We start from the raw sequence: 24,823 nt of genomic DNA on the forward strand, positions 1-24,823 counted from the left end.
TGGGTTAGATGCTATCAAACAGCAACCTTCACCAGCAAAAAGCCTACTTCACTGAAGGCTCAGATGATGGCTAGCATATTCCTTTTAGCAATAAAGTATTTTTAAATTAAGGTACATACATTGTTTTTTTAGACATAACGCTTTGCATGCTTAATAGACCAAATGTAATGTAAACGTAACTTTGATATGCATTGGGAGACCAAAAAAGGCACGTGACTGGCTCTATAGCGATATTTGCTTTTATCGCAGTGGTCTGGAAACAAACCAGCAATATCTCCGAGGTATGCCTGTATGCATGTCTGCACCTTTTCCTGCTCTGAATCTACTTTAAAACAAAGAAAAGGAAGATGGAGCGGATTCTTGGGATTTCAACTCCAAGTAATGAAAACAATTCTGAAAATAGACAAAATACACCACAGAAAAACAGATGTTAATAAAACTGAAGGAACATAAATGAAACATGAATGAAAGTATAACAAAAATAATTGCAAGTGGACACTGAATCAGATCAAATGATGTCTACTTCCCTTTCAGTCTGCTCCAAAGGTGGGGGAGGGCAATGCTAAAAAAGAGGGATAAAGCTCCGTTGTACAAAACTTTTTAAAAGAAAAGTCTAAAAAGGATTACAAACAAGACTCTCAAACATCAACTACTGTGATAGAGTTTAAAGACTACGAATTTGGCATAAGGTACCAAATGGAGAATTTCACTTTCAAAGTCAGCACACATACAGACCACCTTCATTTCTTACTGGCATTCCAGCCACTGCCCACATTCAATGCCTTGGCCATTAAAGAGCCATCGCATATGCTCGTCCCCTGTCTGCTGTCCTCTCTGAGCTCTACTACCCACCTCGTGCCTTTGATCTCACATCTTATTCCAAATACCACTCTCTTATGACAGGCCCCCCTAGTGTTTATGATCTCAGTAACACACAACTCCATCATTGCTACGATTTCCATTTATTTATGTAATTATTCGTCTGTCTCACCCACCAGACTGAAAACCCATGAGGGCAGGAACCATGTCTGGTCAATAAATAACTGGTGAGTGACTGAACATCTATGTACATAAGTGAATGGGAAAGTGATCTGTCCTCTATCTTTAAGTAGAAGTGGAAGATTTTTCCAGAAAAATGGGTTAAACCAGAGGTAGAGAAGCAAAGCCATTCAACTTTATATTAGGTTGATTTTTCAAAGCCATACTCATGATGGATATTAACTATATAGGACATGTTTAGATTCCTAACCATATTTAATTTGTATAGCTATTTTTATACTTAAAAGTAGCTACTCAGAAACAAGAACCCCGGGCTTCCCTGGCAGTGCAGTGGTTGAGAGTCCACCTGCCGATGCAGGGGACACAGGTTCGTGCCCCGGTCCGGGAATATCTCACATGCTGCGGAGCGGCTGCTGGGCCCGTGAGCCGTGGCCGCTGAGCCTGCGCGTCCGGAGCCTGTGCTCCGCAACGGGGGAGGCTGCAACACTGAGAGGCCCGAGTACCGCAAAAAGAAAAACAAAAAAACAAGAACCCCTGTTTTTAATTACAATAAAGTACTGTTTGAGCAAATGTTAAAGAAGAATCTCCTTTCTGTCTATGGCAACGGCTACTCCAAAAGTGGAAGAATAGGAAGTATTCTTGTAAAGTTCCCTTTTTAGAAGAGAGAATTCTATAATTCAATGGCAGTGGCGCGTGCCTCGGCACTGTGACTACACAAGGGCACAGTCACCAGACAGCTCCTTGTCTTATTATTATAACATAGGCTTTGGTCCAAAATCAACGCTTTGGGCTCTATAAATGTCCTCTTACGAAGTTTTTTAAAACTGGAATTTTTATAATTATTCTTCATTCTTGAGAATCCTTGTACCTTGACCTAGCAGACTGAAAGAGAACAGGGACGAGAGAGGGGAAGAGGTAAAGGATGTATTAGCATAAAGTTCTATGAAGTTACATAAAAAGGGAAACAAATTCTGTCAACATAAAGATAATAAAAACCAGCATAATTATGATCAGTTACAGAAAGAATGTCAGTTCAGGTACTTAGGTCACAGAATAACCAGGAGACTTTTAACCCAGAACACTAGCCTAAATACTTTACATTTCATCCCAAATGATAATGGATGATTCATAACATCCCAGCATGCCATAAGAGAATAGCTAAAGGGACAAGCTCTTTTAATTTTCATGTAAAAATTCACCAGAGGCAGCCAAGGCCATGAATCAAAACCTATAAATGGAATTTTACAAAAAACTGGAAAATTTTTATAAGTAAATTGTATTTGCAATATGTGCCAATACGGGAAATCTAATCCTGTGAATCACAAAAACAGCAAAGAAGTTACTCCTTTTACACAGAGAATGACTGGTACATAACTGGGTGATGTTGCATTATTACAAATTGTTTGTAGGTAAGAAACGCAGTCAAGGGTGAAAATAGAGAGCTATCCTTCACTCTGCTGACTGTTATGATTTCACCTTCTTCCCTAATACTCTTCTTGCAAAACAAAGTCAGTTTTAGAACTGGGAACCCAAAGAAATGGAAAGGTCAATTCCTGAGCCACAGCTCCACAAATAATTTATTTGAAAATCAAAGTAGAGTTGATTGCCTTATACCTACACTTAAATCTGATACGATTAAAATGAGAGAAAATATATATATCTTCAGGCAGAGAATTTCCCCATTACGTGGGATTTTCACACAACTGACTCAAAATACAAATGCTTCTGAGTAGAACTCTGAGTAGAACCAGGATACTCATTTTGCTAGTGTGGATGCAAGAATACAAAAGATGAAAAAGATCTTTAGCGCTTTTTCTTCTCCCTGCCTAACTCTTCATTTTATACTTCAGAACCTAACAGGCCTCAGTTTTAGTTGCTTGTCCTAAGTTAGGTCAGTGTTCTTTCCACCACACCACATAGGGTGAAGCTACCTATTCCTCACGTGTGATGCTGTAGAACAAAGTGAGCAGCGTGAGAAGCTGCAAGACTGGCATCAGGACCAAGCAGTTTGTGGATAAAAACTTGATTCCAACTGCTAACCCTCTCAGAAGAGGATGGAAACAGCCATAAAGGAAAGAAAGCATTATGGTCCCATTATTTGTACACAGAAGTACCTTTCTCAATTTTCATATAAATCAGCTTCTCTGAAATTCTAAGCATCTATTCCTGGCAATACACCAGACAATATTCATGGTTGTATAATCCTTCATATTTATTCATGGAAAAACTGAATAAATGCCCCTTTACCATTGTAAAACCCCAAGACTGTCTAACAGTACAACCCACAGTCATAATTGAGGCTTTAATTTCTATCAAAAAGCTTTTCTGGGGGCTTCCCTGGTGGCATAGTGGTTGAGAGTCCACCTGCCGATGCAGCGGACACGGGTTCGTGCCCCGGTCCGGGAAGATCCCACATGCCGCGGAGCGGCTGGGCCCGTGAGCCGTGGCCGCTGCGCCTGCGCATCTGGAGCCTGTGCTCCGCGACGGGAGAGGCCACAGCAGTGAGAGGCCCGCGTACCGCAAAAGAAAAAAAAAAAGCTTTTCTTTTCCCCCTTTCCATAAAAGTGATCAGCTTCTACATTATTTATTTAGTTCTCACCAGGTAACCAACACCATACTCTGAGCTAAGTTTTAGAACCTTGTGTTCGTAATGGGTCAGGAGACTCGCTGCACTTTCATATTTTTAGATAACTGGTGTTTATCCACTAACACTAATGTAATTTCCCTTATTTTAAATGGTTCAAATATATGTGGTTTTAATGCAGCACTGAAATTAAATCAAAACACAGACATAATTTTTTGTTAATCCAGTTAGTGCTGCACTGTTGAATTTGTAATTAAGATTACTTCAGCATGAGTACTGGATGTAGACAAAGACCCCAGTATTAGGAACATGTGCCTGAGAGCTCTGCATCACTGACAGATGGGGCCAGAGACAATGCCTTGGTTTTGTAAGCTGAACTTAACACAAAGCAGTGTCATGGAGCACTGAACAAATATCCATTGTTGATGGTTTCAACAGATAATTTTATGAGATTCATCACTATAATGCCTATAGGTAAAATCTTAGCACAAGCCAAAGATCTATGAAACTGGCCAAAGAAAGGCATCCATTTACGTAGACAAAGAGGAAACTTCACGCTCTTGATTCTTTTCTGGACTCACAGACTAAGCAAGAAATAAACCTAACACTACTCCTGATTCCACTTCTGTCCTCACGATTTCTGCTGATGCCACGAGTCCTTTCAGCCTAGCCTTGGACTTGCTCTGCTATCCTTCTCACGTTGCCCCTTTCGCTTTCTCACTCACATTCCCACAAAGAAGAAACATCAGACATGATAACATTCTTCAACTCCATAACGGTGTGACTCTTAGCTTTGATTACTTTCTCCTCTGGGGTCTCCCCCTTCAGAACAAAATTACTGGGCAGCTTAAGACAAGGAATCCTCCACGGAGAGCGTCCACACGCTGCCCCATGCTGTACCGAGCAGGCCAAGTACCTCACAGACGCTGCCTGAGGGCTCGCTCAGCCAGATCAGCGTGTCATGAATTGAACTGGCTAAAGCAAAATTGTCCCAAATTGCACAAGGAGCCTCTTTAGAGCAAGAGCTGGTCCCTTTTTGCCTTTCTCACTTTAACCTCACCAACCTTCCCACTAAAATGAACCATGGGGATCTGTCGTAAAACGGGTCATGCCCATCACTGAAGAGGTCTGATCCCTCCTCCGTCCCTGCGTCAGAGCCGGTGTCATCCACGAATGCCTCATCATCAAAATCCTCCATCTCATCTTGCTGCTCGTCAGCCAGCTCAGTGATGTCGGAATCGGCCGTGGAAAAAGTGGGGGAGGGCGTGCGGTCAGCAAGGCGCTCATTCACACAGCCGTGGAAAATGGGGGCGCTAGACACCAGGTAAGATGCCGACGGACACAGCCAAGGAGAGAGGAATAGTTGGTTAAACAGGAAGCTACGGCTGCCAACAGGACAGAACCCACCGGGGAACCAAAACAACAAAGCAAGTGGAAAAGCAAAGGGATAAAATAAGCATAAATCATCTGGCTCAGGTGAAATGGAACAAGGACTGATCCTTGGAATGAGAAAAGCAAAGGAAATACATGAGTAGAATATCCAAGGTAAATAATGTGCTGTAAAACATTTAAGTTCTCCAGTTCACACAAAAGATCAGCAGCCAGGTCTCAAAGGAGCCACTCAATATTAGGTGAAATAATAAGGTTTAAGTCTTTATGCCAATTCCCATGTCATCTCTGAGCAGAAAACAAAACGGATGAAATGGTATATGGCAAAGCGGGTATGTGCCTTGCCTGGGTAAGACGTGTTTGGCCAATTCATCTCTTTGAAAACGCTCTACTATCAGAGTAGACTGGAAAAGACTTACTTCATTTCTACAAAATACTATGACTTCAGCCCCACCTTTTAACCCCGTTCCTTTAAAACTGTTGGAAAGTTTTTGCAGTTAGAAAATTTTTCAAATTCTGAAATCATTAAGGTGAAAACTTACACTTCTCTGCTTTAAAAATTCTAAACCGCTAAGAAGGTGACTCACGTTAAATGCTGAAAGTAAAGTATACACAAAAAAGGCGCAGGTGGATTACTAAGGTGTGCAATTACTCACTCTTGGCCAAGACTAAAGTGAGATGAACTGCTTTAAAAATTAAAGTGAGGACATCAGGTCATGGAGAGATTGCAGTCTGATAAACTGGACGTCATACTGTGATTTTAAACTATGCAGGATACAGACACAGGTTTCCTTTTTCTTTTAAATCTATCTTGGTCATGTGTAAGACATTTTGTGAATGCGTTGACAGGCAGGGAAGACTGTCACTTACCTTGATTGAAAGTCTGAAACTTAAAACAAACGTGCCTGTTGGATAAAACTAAAGGGAACTATACCAAATGACACAGTGGCTGTGTATGAGTGGATAAGATTATAAACGGGGCTTTTTTATACTCTTTTTCTTTAACTTTCTGTAATATCTGTTGAGGCTTTAAACAATTAAAATAAAACCATTCATTACCTGAAAAGAAGACATCAATAAAATCATTACATACCTTCCTACAAGTTTGAACCAATGGAATCGATCATAAAATGGATCACTGCCAGTCATGGTGGTTTCACTTTCATCTTGGGCACTGGAGGCCATCTCACCTGCCCTGTCATACATCTCTCGCATCAAATCCAGCCTCTGCCTGTACAGTAACCATAAAGTGTGCTGGGTTAATATCACAAGGTCACATCAACATTTCATCATGGGGGCTTCCCTGGTGGCGCAGTGGTTGAGAGTCCGCCTGCCGATGCAGGGGACACGGGTTCGTGCCCCGGTCCGGGAAGATCCCACATGCCGCGGAGCGGCTGGGCCCGTGAGCCATGGCCGCTGTGCCTGCGCGTCCGGAGCCTGTGCTCCGCAACGGGAGAGGCCACAACAGTGAGAGGCCCGCGTACCGCAAAAAAAAAAAAAAAAAAAAAAAAAAAAAAAAATTTCATCTTGGAAGTATCTTCCATGTAAGATTTTAAAAAGCTGCTCCCACCATTTAATGATGTTAAATAAGAATAAAGGCTTTATGCATAACATTTTCATACTTAAGTTTCGCCAAAGACCAATAATGTGTTGCTCCATTTTTCAGATCCTGGACTTCCACTGCCACCACTGTGCGAGGGAATGGTCTGTCTTCCTGAGTTTTTTCCATCTCAGTGGGAAGTAATTCAGGAGGCAAAGGGGAGTACAACGTGTCAGTCAGAAGAACAAACTGAAACTGCACCTAAATGGAAGGAAGAAACCATCGACAAACGGCCTTTCTGTTTTTAGCAAGTACCTTTTGGAAACAAGGCAATATAATCACGCCCAATGGGAAGGAGGTCAAACAGCAGCACCTGCTCAACAGCTTGTGATCAACTGAAAAAAGTGGCCACTTGTATATTTAATCATTAAGCTATCTACAGACTCTGTTTTCCTAGCTTGGCACAGTGTTTTTGCACAACCTAAAATCTCAATAAATATACTTTGGTTGACTGAACGAAGACTTCTGTAGAGAACAAAAGGTGGACCCAGGAGTGCACCTCTAGTATCTCACTAATGAGAGAGGGTGGAGGCATGCTAAGGTTTTCCATTTTAAATTCAGAGGATTACAACTATTACTCTTAAAATTGTTACCACAGGCTAAGTGCTTTGCATTCATCATGTCATTTATTTCTCGATACCACCCTATATTTTTACCAACTATTAATGAAATGCTAGATACAGCTGTAAGACAAAAAGATAGTCCCTGCCATCTTTTAGTCTATTTGAAGAGGGAAACAGTTAATAAATAAGTACAAAATGAGATGGGGTTATGAATGAGTAAGACGTCTTAGCCCCATTTTACAGAACTAGAATATAGCCCTCGGAGAAGATAATGATTTTTCCCAAAGCCAGGCAGTCGGTGCTCTTACCTACTTCACAGTATTGCCCCCCCCAACCCCGCCCCCTGTAAATCTTAGCCGTCAGGAGACTGTTAAGCCGTGGGACGTACAGAAGAATAAATCTAAGGCGTGGCGTGGTGTCTCAGTAATATTAATTACCATGTCTAGGCACTACTTCAACACCTGCCATGCATTCGCTCTCTCACATCTCACAAAATCCCTGGGGGGCAGGCACTGTTGCCAAAGCCATTTTGCAGGTGAGGGACTGGAGGCCTGGGGCTATTAGGGTCAAACAACTGGGAGAGCTGGGGTTGGAACCTGGCTGTCCGGGTGCAGAGTGTACATGCCTGTCCGTTACACGAACTGCCTCTCAGACCCTAGAAGATGAGAGGGCACATGGGCCTTAGAAGTGCCAACTTAACGGTAGAAAACTAAAAGAAAACTGAGATTTTCAGAAACCCAAGAGAAGTATTTTTGCTACCAATACGTTTCTCTAGCTCCTGTCAGGAATACGGTCTCCTCGCTTGTAAAATAAGCTAGAAAACATGTTATTTTAAAAATTTCAGTTAACAAATATTTAATTAGTACCTACTATGTTCCAGGCACATATATTAAATACAGGCAAATATAAACCTGTTTCATAGCAAAAAGCTGCTGAGCGCACCCAAGGAAAAGGTTAGCTCAAGATGAGGACCGTGAAGCCCACCAGGCTCAGCTCTGCCTCCAGACGGTCCATGTTCCCACACCCTCCGTACCTTCTTCTTCAATTCCACACTGATGGCATTGGCCTCCTTCAGGTAAACGGCATTGCCCCAGAGTAAGTCCCTTAATGAGGTAAACTGGTGAGACTTCCACTTCCGGAAGGCCCACTGGGCCAGCTCAAATTCATGTTGTGTCCAAGGAACTGAAAGAGCAAACGAAGTGTATTGAACGGTGATCTCATAACCATGTAGAAATTATATCCCTCCTCTACCTCATCTCTTTCATCAAGTATTTTCCAGTTTTCCTCTATTCTTTTTTTCTTTTTTAAGATACACCTTAATGTGTGGCTTATCATAAAGAAAAACCCCTAGTATGTTATACAACTTCAAATATATCTATTTTTCTTTCTAGTACAGGAAAAAGAAGGTCATATTTCATATAGATTATTTATTTTTTATTTTAAAATATTTATTTATTTATTTTGCCTGCACTGGGTCTTAGTTACAGCACATGGGCTCTTTGCTGAGGCATGCAGGATCTTTAGTTGTGGCATGCGGGACCTTTTTTTTTAGTTGTGGCATGCAGACTCTTAGTTGCGCGGACTCTTAAGTTGCGCGGATTCTTAGTTGCAGCATGCCTGCAGGATCTAGTTCCCCGACCAGGGATCGAACCCAGGCCCCCTGCACTGGGAGTGTGGAGTCTTACCCACTGGACCACCAGGGAAGTCCTTCACATGGATATTTTAAAATAAAGAATTTAGTACATAAATTAAGAGTTCCTTCAAAGTTATTATAAGCCTTGAGATTACTGAGAAGTTGGGTAGAAAAATGAAACGTGATGAATGTTCATACTGCATTGTAAGGCAGTAACTAACCATTAAAGCCCTAATTCAACTAAGAAATTCTAGAAAACTTAAGACAGATAGGCAGGACTAAGCAATGTGATTAGCAATCTGCCAGAAATAGCTTTAATGTACGCTGATATATTCCAAGGCCCTCACTGGGAAATCCCTGACATAAACCAGAAAATAAAACAGAGTATCTTAACAAAGATTAAGCTCTATATTTATTTGCAACATATATGTGAACTTCATATGTACAGTAATATGAGACAGTTTATATAAATTGCCCAGGAGATTTCTATGGAGACTATGCTCAGATGGCTTGTGTTCTAACAGACACTAGGAGCCCCATCCCCACCTCACAGGGTACAGCCTGGATTCTCAGCACTGAGCATCTCTTAAATCCTCTTTAAATCAGCTCAGTAATTTGACAACACAGATCCGAAACATATATCAATACAGAGGAAAGTTTCAGTCTCTATATTTCACCTTCTTCCTCCTCTTCTTCCTCTTCAGTTGTTTCTGCTGCCAGGGATCTCGTCTCCACCTGCTTCTGCAAGGCCTGCAATTTACTCTCATAATCCTGAACGAAAAGAAAGGAGATAACATGTAGGAGAGAGAGGACATAAGAAGGAAGGAAAAGAGAAATGAAAGGAAGATTGGGGAAAGGTAGAGATTGCAAAAGACAAAGAAAAGAGAAGATTGAGGCAAGAAACAACAATGAAAAGAAAGACACACAGAGAACTGCTTCAGAAAAAAGCCATAAAGCACGCAAAATAGTCTGTAATGGGTAAATGCTTTAAAAGACCTTGTGTTCCAAGGAATTTAACTGCAGTCTCTCTGTTTCTACTCCCTCAGACTCAAGAGTTCTTTACTTGGGGTTGTGGTAGAGGAGAGGGGGGATTTTGAAGGAAAAAAATGCATGTGTCCCTTAAATGTTAAAATACACTTAAATAGTATCTTTACACATCCAAGAATTTTGGAGGAAACAATGCTGGAAAAGATTAAATTCACCAGTATTGCCAAGAGTTCTAATTATCTAACTGTTTGGATGGGGAAAAGAATTCAGACTGTAGACCCTGAAGTTCCCTATGGATGAAACATTACTATCTTTGCAGCTGTAGGATGAGTTTACCCTTCAGGCAACCAAAAGATCACAGTGCTCTTAGGATTGAAATAATCTATACATTGCATTTATTTATTTAATAAAGAAACTTTATTTCAAAATATACTATCATAATACAAAACGTATTCACTATATTTCAAATCACATTCCTCCCTCCTTCCTCCACCTTACTCCATGCAGTCTCAATTAGGGTGATATCACTCCTAATAGGGGAAAAAAGTGGTTCTTGGGGGATTAAAAAAAAAAGTACTCTTTTTATGTATAAAGCACAAATATACATAGAGTATATAAACTGATACACTATATATCTGACATATTAAAATTGCATGGTGGAGAGAGATTAAGGAAAAAAATGTCTAAAAAGTTTCCTTGGAGTGTTAATGAAAAGAAAGCTTGTGTTTTTTGACAATAAAACAAGTTAAGAAAAAAGACCTTCACATAATAAAACACCAAGTCACAACATAAGCACAACATTTTAAAAATATACTAGCAGGCTTCCTGCTTCTCTGGCAGTGGCCCGATTCCGGGCTGTCATGGTTTAGGTGTGACTATGTACTGTTTTCAAACAGAGCTCTCCAAGTCACAGATCAAATATTGCACGCATTACAGAGGACCACTGAAAGCCCCGCTAGCAAACCCCGTTACAAAGGCGCTCCCAATGGCTATGCTAAGAGGGACGGCAAATGTTCTCCCGGCTCTAGTCATTTATCATTTAGTCTCACAAAGGAAGCTTTCTCTCTTTAGTGGAGCTGGCAGTGACCAAGAGCCAGCGAAACAGCTTTTTAAAGACATCTAAACACACTTTTTAGGAGACTATGTACTGTGGGAAAAATGAAAAATAAAAATATAAAGTAGCAGGTAAAAAGACTGGGGTTTTACTCCTGGCACCTGCTCTTATTAGTCTTATAATTCTGGGAAAGTTAATCCTTTCTACACCTCATATTTGCCATCTTTAAAATGAAGATTTTAGGGGGCTTCCCTGGTGGCTGCCTACCACACAGGACTACAGGAAGGACCAAATGACAAACCATTTAAAAACGCAAGTTAAAGTCCTCTTAAATGGTAACACACTATCAAAATGATAGGTAGTGTTTTTTAAAAGTTTTCTTTTCTAAGTACACCTAGACCCCCCCCAGTCCTGGTTTCTAAATACCATTCCCCACTAAAAGGAACCAGGGCTCCTTGTGAAAATGACTGACTTCAGATCTGGAGCAAGGAAAATACAAGGTAACCCCAGAATATCTTGGGCCAGAAAGCATGGAGTTCTCAAAGACTGATGGGACCATTTCAAAAGGACAAAGACTCCCATTGGCCAATAAATAATAATAACAGGAAAAGAATATACAGCACATTGAGTATAAAAAGAATCCATGAGCCCACAGTGATACTGAAAGAAGGAGAGAAAAAGGGAAAGTTCTTCTTTACCAAAAAACAAAACAAAAAGCCAGTTAATAAATGCAGAGGGAATGACAATTAGAAAATCACTATATTGCAACCCTAGATGCAGTAATTGAATCAGGCAAGGATCATTAATAAAAGCCAAAACAAATGAGCGAAAGGTGGATGGAAAACAGAATATTCACACAATCTCAAGAGCCTACTAACAAGGAGAAAGAGCTGGGAAACATCACATTAACTAAATTTATTAAACTTTAACATTACTGATAATAGGACAAATTGACATTTTATGTCTACTGATGTGAAGCAAATGGAAGTACACAATGTAACATTTATAGCATTCTTAACAAAAATGTTTACCCTACATCTAATCTTGGGGAAACAATCAGACAAATTAGAATGTGGCCTAGACTCTTCAAAAATACTTGTGTAACAAAAGATAAAAGAACCATCAGAACCAAATGCAATCAACAAACCGTGACTGGATCTTGGATTTAAAAACATGCACACACACACTTCCAACATTTATATTTTTTAGACAATTAGGGAAATTTGAAAATGACCTGTATTCTACATGATACTGAATCAGTATTAAATTTTTGGATGGGATAATGGTATTAAGAGAATATCCTTGGGGCTTCCCTGGTGGCGCAGTGGTTGAGAGTCCGCCTGCCGATGCAGGGGACACGGGTTCATGCCCGGTCCGGAAAGATCCCACATGCCCGTGAGCCACGGCCGCTGAGCCTGTGCATCCGGAGCCTGTGTTCCGCAACAGGAGAGGCCACAACAGTGAGAGGCCCGCCTACCACACACACACACACACAAAAAGAATATCCTTGATTTTAGGAGATACATGTGTATTTAGGGGTAAACTGACATGATATCTATAACTTACTTTCAAATGATTCAGGAAAAGTATATAAACATGGGTATACAAAGGTTCATTGTACCATTTGTTTTCAAAGTAAGAGGTTGGGGGTGTGGTTTCTAAAAAAACCTATGTTATTACATAGGATTCTTTCAGCAGAAAGAGAAAGACAGCTGATTTACGGAAAAAGCATCAGGTGGAAAAAAATGTTAATATCTTAGCTTGAGGATTTTGTTGTTTTTCATTTTTCCCCCAATTTCTAAATTACAGTAATATACACATAACATAAAATTTACCACCTTCACCACTTTTAAGGTACGAAATACGTTAATAACACTGTGCAACCACCATCACTGTCCGTGCTCCAGGCCTCTTCACCTTGTAAAACTGAAACTCTTTGTCCTTTAAATACTAACTCTCACCCCCACAGCCCCTGGCAACCAGCATTCTACCTTCTGTCTCTACAATTTTGACTACTCTAGGTATCTCATATAAATGGAATCATACAATTGTGACTTTCGGTGACTGGCTTTTGAGGACTTCCTCAAAAATAGGTTTACAAGCTGGTCAAACTACCGATGAAAACAAAATCCTCAGATTCTGACAGTTAAAGTATAAGGGTGACTTTCCCTAAGGGCTGTGGTTGTGCTTTAGTGGCAGTAAAGCTGACATAAAAAGATGTTCCAGGGCTTCCCTGGTGGCGCAGTGGTTGGGAGTCCGCCTGCCGATGCAGGAGACACGGATTCGTGCCCTGGTCCGGGGGGATCCCATGTGCCGCGGAGCGGCTGGGCCTGTGGACCATGGCCGCTGGGCCTGCGCGTCCGCAGCCTGTGCCCCGCAGTGGGAGAGGCCACGGCAGTGAGAGGCCCGCATACCGCAAAAAAAAAAAAAAAAAAAAAAAAAGATGTTCCATAATGCTATAGACCTAAAACTTTAATTGCATTTTGACCAGGGAAAATTGCTATAAGCAGCTGGTAGTCCAAATGTCAACACCATTCTTGAATTGGCCTCTTCCCCAAACCAGGCTGCACATGAGCTTCCAACAAGGATACTCTGTATGCTACCAGAAAAACTCTAAGCCCTGGATTTTCCTACAACAAACGGATAAAGAGATTCAGATACTACTGTTCTGCTGATTTCATGGGGAAAACTAGGACCATTTTGGAAAACACGCTAAAAAATAATATATTTTCCAGGAAACTTCCATGTTTATAAAAAGTCCCAACTAACTGAATATATGCTCCATATTTATAGAGGCACTGCACTGGCTGTTTCCTCTTCTAGAATGCTCTCTTCCACCCGACTATCCTTGTTTTTAAGCTCACTGTACTAGGAACTGTTCTTAATGTTTAACATGGATTGTTTCAATCATCCCAATAATCCTATGAAAATGCTACTATTTCATCCTCATGTTAAAAAAGAAGAAAAAGGCTTAAAGAAATTAAGTAACTTTCCAAAGATCAAAATTAGCAAGTAGTAGAAATAGGATCTGAACCCAAGCAATTGGACTCAAAGCATGCTTTTTTTTTTTTTTAACCACTATCCATCCATTCATTTCATCAACAAATTAATACTTTTTTCACTCCTACTATGTGCCAGATGCTAGGAATACGGTGGTCAACAAGACAGAAGTCTCACTGGTAAGGGAGAGATGATAAACAGTAAACAGACACTGTACACACTAGGATTTCAGTAGAGAGCAGTACTGATACTATGAAGAAAGATAAAGAAAGGTAGCTTTCAGAGGGTAACAGAGAGAAGAGAGGAGTGGAGGAAGACTTTTAGATTAGGTGGTCAGGGAAGGTCTCTCCATAGAGATAACATTTAATTAGAGCTCTAAGCAAGCACTCTGAGATCTCTGGTGGGGGTTGTTTATTCCAGTCAAATATAACTAACAGCAAGTACAAAGGTCCTGGGATGGAAAGGAACTTGGTGTGTTTAAGGAAAAGCAAGAACACCTGTGTGGTGGACTGGAGGAGTGACAAGGGTTGGAGATGCAGTTGAGAAGTAGTCAGATAGGGACCAGGCTATGGATGGCCTTATAGGCCACGGGAAGGACTGCGGATTTTATTCTAAGGGAAGCCACTGGGTGGTCTAGAGCTGGGAAGGACTATGGTCTAGCATATGTTTTAAAAATACCACTCTCCAAGGAGAATATATCCTGCAGGCTTGGAAGCAAGGCCAGCAGTCATGAAGATGTCCCTGCAGTTTCAAGGGAGATGGCAGTGGCCTAGTCCAGGGTATCAGGAGCAAAGATGATGAAAAGAGAATGGAGTTGAGATGTTTTACAGACAGAGGAAGTGTGTCCTACAGATGATGTGATCACGTGGTGTACTAAAAAAAGGGAAACTGAGGATCACCCCTGGATATCTGGTCTGAGCTAGTTGCTCTGGTTTAGATAGTTTAAATGTGAGATGCCAGTTAGCTATCTGGGTGGCAGGTCAGAGCTGTGCATCTATGTCCAGAGGTCAGGGGAATGGCCCAGGCTGGAGAGAATACATCTGAGAGTCAGCAGAGAGGGAGGCAGGGCAGTGGTTTGCAGACAGACCGACTGCCTGAGGCTGGACCTGGATCCCCACTTAGTGGCTGTGTGACAATGGGAAGGTATGTAAAACGGGAATAACAACACCTACTTTACAGAAGAGGGCTGTTGCGAGGCTTCAATAAGCTAATACATGTAAAACGTTTATTGGCCCAAGTACAGTTGACCCTTGAACAACACAGGGGTTGGGGCACTGACCAATGCAGTAAAAAATCAGCATGTAACTTTACAGCCAGCCATCGGTTTCTGAGGTTCCACATCCGCAGATTCAACCAAGGAGTGCTGCTGAACGTATGCAATGAAAAAAAATCCACATATAAGAGGACCCGTGCAGTTCAACCCCGTGTCTTTCAAGGGTCCACTGTAAATGTGCAACACACAGGAGGTGCTGTCTGCATCATCATCTGTGTGAACACGGAAATGCATAAGGTCACCTGGGGGAATGAAGAGATATGGAAAGAGCCAATGTCTGTGTCCACAGAGACCATGAAGGAACAGCCAGTGAGATCAGAGGAAAATCAGAAGCCAAGAGAACAAGGTGTTCCAAGAAGTAAAGAGTAGGCAACCCATGTCAAATGCTAGACAGATTTAATAAGATGAGGTCTGAGAAAACACCCTGGATTTGTCACCATGGGGATCGCTGGTGACCCTAATCAGGATGGCTTCAGTGGTGAGGTGGGAATGAGTCTGACCAGAGTGAGCTCAACTAAGAATGGGGAGACGAAACAAGAAAAAGAAGGTGGACAAGTGGGAAAAAGTACCGAAAACGCTCTCAGGAGTATTTCTAGAAAAAGGAACAGAGAAATGCAGTGGCAGGTCACAGGGAACACAGAACTTTTTTATAACTGGTTAAATGACATGCTTGTAATGCTGAGAGGAATAATGTGGAGGGAGAAAAACTGATGCTGTAAAAGACAAGGGGTAAATGTTCAGTAAGTCCCCCAGAAGACAGAACGAAGGGAACAAGAGCCGGGCTAAGACAGGAGCACCGACAGTTCTTCCACCAACAGGAGGGAAAGCCAAGTATGGTTTGGACGCAGACCTAGAAGTGGGAAGAAAAGGAAGTTTACTTCTGATTCCTTCTTTTTCTCAAAATGAAAATCATCAGCTGAGAGCAAGAAAAGGCTACCTTTCGTTCCCTGAGGCGCCTGGTTGTAAACTTTCAGCGCGCCCTATATTTCTCCCTCAGGGCACTGGTCACAAATGTACTGTATAACCACTGGTGTGACTGTCTAATAGCTATCTCCTCCACAACTCTGTTAATTTCACGAGGCCAGGGCCCTGTCATTCACCACTGACTCACCAGCATCTGGCACTTACCTGTCTTCTAGATCAGATACACAGTCATGTACTGATCTTCTAGTTAACAGTTCTCAAAAGTGACCATATTTGAGGCGTTGGCAAATCTGCAGGCCAAATCCAGCCCACCATTTGATAAATGCAGTAGTTTTATCAAAATATAGCCATGTCCATCCCTTTGCATATTGTCTATGGCTGCTTTTCTGCTACAACAGCAGAGCTGAGCAGTTTTGACAGAGACCACGAGGCCCCCAAAGCCTAAAATATTTACTATCTGGCCCTTTACAGAAGTTTGCCAATCCCTGTTCTAGAGAGTGGTTCTCAAAGGTGGATGCTGATCTGGCAGCATCAGTATCACATGGAAACTTATGAGAAATACAGTTATCAGACCCTACCCCAGACCTCTTGAATCAGAAACTCTGGGGGTGGGCCCAGCATTCTATGTTCTCACAAGCCCCTCAGGGGATTCTGATACACACAACAGTTTGAGAACCACTCTTCTGGGTGATGTGTACAGAAGAACAGTGAAGAAAACAAGACAGATAGGTACTTAATTCTAGGTGAGTTTACAGTCTCATGGAAGCACCAAGTAAGTGCACAGATAACTACAGATTAGCATTATTATTAAACAGTGAGCTGTCCAGGGATAGGCTGCGGCAGGAAAAGGGGCTCGTGAGCGCCAATCTGGAAGAGGAGTTCAGCATGAGGAGAAAGGATTCCAGTCTTGAGGAAGTGAAAAGCCCAGAGGGGGAAACAAATTTGGCAAGTTCAAAGAAGAAAAGTGCAAAGTGCTTGCTAGTGAGAGAATGTTAAGACTTAAAGTCAGAGAGGCAGGCAAGAAGCCAAAACATGGACAGCCTTGGAAGCTACGATAAGAGGTTCAGATTTTAAAGTGCAATGGGAAGCCACTGGAGGCCACAGGCACTGATTTTTGTTTTCAAAGGACGCTGCTGGTTGCTATGTGGACAATGGCATACGGGGGTCAGGAACAGAAGTGAAGAGACCAGCTAGAAGGCTACTGTGGTGCTACAGGTGAGACACGATGGTGCCACAACTAGGGCATTTCTGAATCAGTGTCACAATTCTGGGTTTTCTGGTGAGGCTGTTTCATTAGAGGCTTGGCTCATTTTGCTACTGCTGCCTTCCTTTTTAAATGGCAGATTATAAGTAGCAAGCGATAGCTGGAAGGGAGATGTCCACGCCCCAGTTCTTGTCAACACCTTAACGTACTCACCACTAGCAGCACCATGTGGACACAATCTCAGATCTATGCCTCCGGGGGTCTCACAACACCTATTCTTAGACCTGTGCAACTCCCATTTTCTCCCAATCTCTCAGTCCTATCTTGCTCTCATTAACTTTACTTTCCAAACATGGTCCACGCAAGAGCCTTATTCACCTTGTGGGATTTATACACAGGGCTTACCCACCCCCCCATGAACTGATTCACTGATTCTATCTCCAAATAATCTATCAGTCATCCCCTCCATCCTGTCCCCCCGGCTCTGTTTGGAAAGCATCGTTTCTCATTTAGTTCATCCAGCAACTTCCCAGCTGCAGCACTGAGCTCTGAATTTGCCTCCATCCAACCCAAACTTCGGCCATTTCTAAAAGGTGAATCTAATAATGCAATCTCCCTGTATAATACATGGTAGCTTCCATCATGCGCAAGATAAAATCCGAAGTCCTTAGCATGCCATGATCTGGCCCCTGCCCCGCCCCCCCCGCCAGGTCCCCCAAGTTACTCGCAGTTCCCTGGACCTGACACTTCTCCTCCTCCCACCTGCTACTCTTCACTTGGATCCATGTGCAGCTGTACTCTGGGGCTCTGCTCTTGGCTCAGGGCTTCCTCCTTCAAAACCCTTCTGCCACTCTGCCCGCACTCATCCTGTGCACACAACTATCACTACACATATCACACTGCCTTGGAAGTGTCTGTACTGTCCTAGAAATGGTCAGGTCTCGGCAACTTTTCCACCAGGTTCTCCAACAGCAGAGAAACACAAAGTACCTGAAGGGAAAGGGTAAGAAGGCTGAAGCAAGCCAGTCCAAGCGTAACGTTTCCCTCAAGTTCCAAATTTCATATTAAAAGCTCACGTTGGGGAAAAAGAAACCCATGTGGATTTTGTATTCTACTCCATTATGTATGATTATGTTGCTTTTCAACATAAAAAATAATGTCATGTCCAAATGTTCAATAAGACCGATGGTCCGCTCCAGAAAAATCTTCTGCTTTGTCCTGTTCACCTCTAACATATCACCAATGCTCTGGGTGGAGAAAAGCAGTGGTTAAGGGAAAAAAGAAAAGCTAAACAGAGTTACTCAAAGCTTTTTAGAAATTTCATTTCTACCCATATGAAGAAGTATACCATTTCATTTAAAGAAAACTGCAAATCAAAATTATATAGTTAAAAAAAACAGAAAATACAAGATAAACTCAAAGAAATCATAAAGGGATATCTGATATCCTCATTATCTTATAATATAAAAAGTTTTATTTAAGTAAAACATCGCATAAAATAGGGATTAAAGACCTCATTTAAGATAGAATTTTGATAAATCAAAAAGGGTAACAAAAAGCAAAAGCTCTAAACAAATCAAGTTCATGTAGAAATACTTTTTTAAAGATACGGTCTGTAACCATCTTCAGGTGAAAGATAAATGAAAGTCAAGACCAGGTTTCATTAGCATCACTCTGCTTCACTTTCCCCTCCTCCCGCATCAGAGAGAAATCACACTCTTAAGAGATAATTTCAGTTTTTATTGAATGAGGACTTTATTTTTTAACATTACAAACTAACTCTCCCTTTCTGAAAAGGTAGATCTTACACTCAAAGACAATCTTCAAGCATTTTCTAAAAAGAAACTGGGGGAGAAATCCATAGTTCATTAACAAGAAGATTCACAACTTCTTTTTACAGTAATGATGGGAGGAAACCAATACGCTTCACAACCTACAGTGGTTCAAAGTAAGTATCTAGAGCAGATTTTTAAGTCTCAGAAAGATGACATAAAGTAGGCAGTTATGAAAACTGTTCATAATACAGAATTTGGCTCTAACAGTGTAGAACAAACGCTTGCTTTGCACTGCACCTAAGACGGCGTCTTCATTAAGGTACGCCAGGACTCAACAGCTTCCCCTGCTCCCAGTTTTTTGTACAAATCATTAAGGCAAGTCTACAAAGGACCAATAAGGCACAGGGGTATAGCAGCTGACGGGAGAAAACCTATGTAACTACCTGTGGTCTGACAGCCTTTAATGCAGACATCAGTGTGACAAACTGTGTTCTGTCCTGTTTTGTTTTGTTTTTTTCAGCATCAACCTACACCTGAAGCACAAGAGGTCACTTCAAGTCACTTCAATGGAATAAACAATTCCCATTCATTGCATTTCCAGTGAAAAGAGAAGCACCAGAAAGAATTAGAAGCAAAACTAAAGGAAAAGCCCTTTGGTTTAGACTTAATTAGACAAACAGAAGGTCTTTAACTCTCCAAGGAATACCACAGTGTGTGGTTTGGTTTGTGAAATTGTACCAATTGATTAGGACTCTATTTCCATTATTGTCAGATCATTATAAAATTTCAACAGCACAAATTTAAAAAAAAAATTTCACTATGATAATAGCTAGGGATATTTCAATAATACAATAATGGCTTAATGGTGACCATTTCCCTTTGGTCTTGTAGTATTTAAGCTTAGGGACAGATACTGTCAAATTAAAAAAAACAAACGAAGCAAGGTAGGCTATACCAATCCTTCTTCAGTGAAAGTCAATGAAGAAATTTCATTCCCAGTTATTTTCTAAGACAAGTATCTGCTCTGAAAGGCACGAAGGGAAATCGAATCTTGGTCCATTTCTTTCCGGTCAGCTGAAATTAAGGGCTACTTTAGATACCTAAACATTTCAGTAATCGGGCTTCCCTGGTGGCACAGTGGTTGAGAGTCCGCCTGCAGATGCAGGAGACACGGGTTCGTGCCCTGGTCCGGGAAGATCCCACATGCCGTGGAGCAACTAAGCCCGTGAGCCATGGCCGCTAGGCCTGCGCGTCCGGAGCCTGTGCTCCGCAATGGGAGAGGCCACAACAGTGAGAGGCCCGCATACCGCAAAAAAAAAAAAAAAAAAAAAAAAAAATTTCAGTAATCTGAGGGCGCCGGATCAGCAGATCAAGCACAAACACAAATCTAATGCTCTGGAATATCAGTGTGGGCATACCGCCTACCACAACCCACATTTGTAAGCGAAAGTACTGTTTTTCTTTTCATTCTTCAGTGTCTCCTGATCACCAGTAGAAACTCACTCCCATCCTTTAGTGTGAAAGGGAGGTACCTGCCCATAATGAGATTAAAAGGCCACCATAAAAATGAAAATATATAGGCCTATCCTATGTTATCTCAAGTTGGAAAACTGAAAGCCCACTTTTGCTACAGAGTTGAAAGCTGCATTGTTATTATTATTATTTTTAGAAAATGAACTTTTTTGCAAGAAAGAAATAGATAACAAAACTATGTCTAAGAAGAGCAAAAAAGGACAAATGGGGTTTACACAAGATTCACTGAAGTGACGGATCTGAAGTACCCTACCAAGTATATTCAAACGACATGGTACAGGACACTGTCATCTCAATTAAGTCAACTCATTACAAACATCAGTCAGTCAACCCAAGACAGACATCACCCCTGTCTAATCTGCCATAAAACTTCAGCTGAAGACTAGTACTGCTCTAGCTATGAAAGCAAAAATAACTCCCAAAGTTAACTGGAAGCAACTTTCTGTGCATTATAAAAGCATTTTCTTAGAAGCAAAGAAAAAAATACTATGATTAAAAATAGTGTTCTAATAAAGAATAGTGCCTACACGCGAAGAAAAAAAAAAACCATATAACCACAATCTTTAAGGCTTCCTTGAACATTAACTGCTATCCTGGATGTAATTTTTCACACCATCTGGAAGGCAAGCGTTTGATAGGTGACTTAGTAATCTTCAACAACATGATGTCAGACAATCTCATAGACATCTCTGGCTCTTCACACCGCCTCTTTAAAAAGTTTCTGACAAGTTCAAGAGATGAAGGATGCAGAAAACTATTCTTTTCTTCCCATCAAAATCCATCTTTTTTAGTGGATTCTCCAGTGAGGCAAACTGAGACCACAACATAGTAAAATGAGGTATTGATACAATAACTGTTCATCAGGACTTCTCTTTCCTTGCTTGAGTATCTGTGAGGATCACTGCTGCTGACCAAAGAATAGTTTATTATACATCATCTCCTTTATTCTAAACCAAACCAAAGTTAACTTATTTCATTATTTCATCATCTACTGAAAATAAGTACACACAGCCAAATGCTGTAGCCTTCTCCCCATGTCCCACCTCTCCCCTCTCTCCACCAAATAACCTCCTTATAAACTTATACATACTGCTCAAAGTATCATACGAGTATTTTGTTGGTATTTCTGTTGGCATGATATTGGTGAACAGTTCAGCGTCTCTCTGTGTATGTATTTGTGTGAGAAATGATATGTTAAACTTCAAAATGCGAACCACAAACAGAAATCCAGACAGATGTCAATTTAAAGATTTCAGTATTATGACAAAATTCATACATACACTGATGCAGTCAAAAGAAAAAAAATATAGAAGAGCAAGAAGATGTGGAAGTTCCATGGAAGATGCAAAGCTGTGTCCTATAAAATATGTCCAAAGACATTTAGTTCTCGTTTTTGAAAATTTCCATGATATTTAAAGAAAGAAACAGACATGGATAAGAAATCCAAAGCTGTGTTCACACAGTTGCATGTTATTATTTTTAAACTAATGTCTAACATTTATGGGGAAATAATAGACATTTAATGCTACATATCAAATTCCTCTTTTGAATGTTTGCATAAACCAAGAGGCAAGTCTTTCTGGATATCAGATAAATTTATAGGCATTATAAAAACATAGCAAACTTACACCAAAACAAGACCAGTCTGTGTAAGTAAGTATATTATCTAGGCACCAAGAAAGGAGGAAAGTCTCAGAAAAATAAGGGAGGTCTCAGTGTTTTGTCCAAAATTCCAGAAACTGCCCACTTATGGTATACAAACAAAAGGGAGGTGTCGAAACATTTACCAGTGTTTTATGTTTTAACAATATTAAAATCAGTTAATATTTTAGAAGCACAACATTATAATCATAACGCAAATACTAGGAACTCAAGGCCAAGGCTAGAACCAACCCAAATCAGAAGCTACCATCGCCTGTTTCCTCCACCAAGGTTTCAAGTTTGTCCAGTAATTTATACTGTGGTTTCTTGACCAGCTTTGAGATTGGGTGCTGAGAACTGTCGCCTCATTCTCGGAGGTGTCACAAACTGGCTACAGTGGTTGGGTTTGTCAGTCTGCTTTTGACAGGAATTGGCTGCACTGCCCTCTAACTGACCTCCAGTGTTATAATTACAGTAAGACTGACGATGTTGATGCATATGGCGCTTTGCCTGGAAAGTCTGCAGATCGGCGGTGGGGTGACCACTGTGGGAGTTCAGTGATTCTGAAGAAGCAGATGCCTGGCAGCGCACGCTTTTCGGTTGGCCATTATTGAGCGAGTTGCTTCTCCAGCGTAACTGAGGTGGCTGTTGTTGATTATTAATATGCTGCTTGCTAACTTGAATGTGATCTTGACTTCGAGTGCCCTGAGAGCCCCATGGTAACTGGGGATCCTTAGAAGCTGCTCTACTCCCCTTCTCTTGGTTCTCCTGTTTATTTCCTTTCCTTCCATCTTCATCTTTCGGAATTCTAAGCTCTATAACCTCATCTTCTGTTATGATGATATGTGTCCCAGGACTCCAAGAGTTTCTGTGTTTAGGGTTGCTCTTAAAGGGGAACCGGGGCTTCCGGTTCTCAGGAGGGATGAACCTATGAGGTACATTCTGCCGACGAAGCTGCTTTGTTATCTCCTGCTGTTGCAGGTTCTTGAACCGAATTTGCTCTTGCCTCATCCAACGCAGACGTCCACGTCTAAAAGCTGGGTCTCCATTCATCAGCTGGGAAACACGCTCTTCTTTCCCAAGTTCTCTACTGTCTCCTTTACATACATCAATCTCAGACTTGCTACTGGCACCAGCTCCAACAGGTTCCTTTGCTTTGTGGTTTCCTTGGGTTTTCTGTTCCTGAGACCCAATCAGTGGCAAGACTTTCTCCATTTTGAGCATTTTATTTCTCAATACTTTTATCTCCTCATCTTTCATGTTATTTTGCTTTTTGACTTCTTGCAAAATATCTTCCAGCTTGTCTATATGAACCTTGAGGTCATCCACATCAGTTCCTCCTTTACTACTGGCCATCATGTCTTCCATCTTCTCATCCCCTACACCAACCGTGTCCCAGACATCCCTGGCCACTGCCCTCCAGGAGTCCCGCTCGTTGGGGTCTTTCTTCCCATACATGGCACAAAGCTCTTTCATCTTAACAATGGCCAAGGCTTCAATCTCCTGCCTACTGTGCCTAAAATCGTTGAGAGCAACCTCATAGCATATCTCTTTTACAGCCTGTATCTTAAGATCTGAGATGGTGACCCACTTGGAATCTTTACTCAGGCGTCTTCTTTGGGGGATTTGATACATTTTAATTGGTTCTCGTTTCTTCCCACTGCTAGGGAGGCCACATTTTTTAACAATGGTTTGCAACTTGCTGGGAGGTAGCTTTTCTCTCAGAGAAGTAATCAGTTTCCAGCTCTCTTCACAGGACCTCTTGTCAGAATCGTCCCCGCTATCAGAATCCGCGTCCTTTGGAAAAACAAAATCAAAAAATGGCCCCAAAATAACCAAAATTAAAATGTAAAAAAGGAAAATCAAATCGAAGAAAAAGCAAGCAAAAAAGCCCTAATAAATTTAAAAACAAAATCAAAAAAACTAAAAAAAAAAACAAACAAAAAAACCCTAAATGATGTGCAAGTCTATTAAGACATATGCTTATGTAGATTATTATTAATATAAAGATTTGCTTGGTTTTTTTTTTTTCTAGTAACATTAATCCAAATTTCCACTTTCTGGCTTAAGTGATGAAATCTGCAATCAAATTTCTTAGGAGGACTGAAACAGTGAGAAACAATCTCTCACTGTAAGGTCACATGAAGTTATTAACAAAACGATGTGAAATAACATCTCCACTACCTCAACAAAACGAAGTAAAACCTCCGCCCCATACATGCTAACACCCATGCAGCCGCTTCCCCACATTTGCCTTGGTTATTGCTGTTGCTTCTTCCAGAAACTCTTTCCCCCATGAGTGAGCACAGACGCCATACAAGATGTGACGAGCAGGCGGATTAACAAAGGTTAGTAATGCTGTAGGATGCCACGTTTTGTTTAGCTTTACTAAAAAGAGCAGCCCTAGAAAAAAGTTAGAAGATGAGAAAGTAGAAAAAGCAGTCAAACAGGGAATATGTTAAAAATGCTAAGAATCCCTATTAGCAGACCATGTGAGGTTCTTATCAACCAAACTGTGTTTTTTTTCTAGACGATAAGAGGGTTCTGAAACTCGTCTCTCCATGAGCATATATCAGATTTGCTACAGTCTTGTGTCAGGTCAAATTGATCCACTTCATTTGTGCAATTAAAGTTTGTTATCCAGAGAATAAGGATGCATAAAAA

At 41.2% G+C, this 24,823-nt stretch overlaps 1 protein-coding gene across 11 annotated transcripts in view; it reads right to left on the reverse strand.

Moving 5' to 3' along the window:
- KIF1B (kinesin family member 1B) overlaps positions 1–24,823 on the reverse strand; it is a 336,458-nt gene that overhangs the window by 37,824 nt on the left and 273,811 nt on the right. For 7 of the 11 annotated variants that reach the window (XM_067017756.1, XM_059057804.2, XM_059057814.2 and 4 more), the window contains 5 exons: positions 9,446–9,539; positions 8,169–8,317; positions 6,595–6,773; positions 6,066–6,203; positions 4,648–4,896 (listed from right to left, as the gene is read on the reverse strand). In XM_067017756.1, coding sequence (XP_066873857.1) covers positions 4,648–4,896; positions 6,066–6,203; positions 6,595–6,773; positions 8,169–8,317; positions 9,446–9,539 — 809 coding nt within the window. Of the gene's footprint in view, positions 1–4,647; positions 4,897–6,065; positions 6,204–6,594; positions 6,774–8,168; positions 8,318–9,445; positions 9,540–18,929; positions 23,957–24,823 lie in introns of those variants that run through there. The other 4 variants (XM_059057834.2, XM_067017743.1, XM_067017736.1 and 1 more) reach the window with 2 other exon arrangements.

The sequence above is a fragment of the Kogia breviceps genome, chromosome 1, assembly GCF_026419965.1.
Source record: "Kogia breviceps isolate mKogBre1 chromosome 1, mKogBre1 haplotype 1, whole genome shotgun sequence".
Lineage (NCBI taxonomy): Eukaryota > Metazoa > Chordata > Mammalia > Artiodactyla > Physeteridae > Kogia > Kogia breviceps.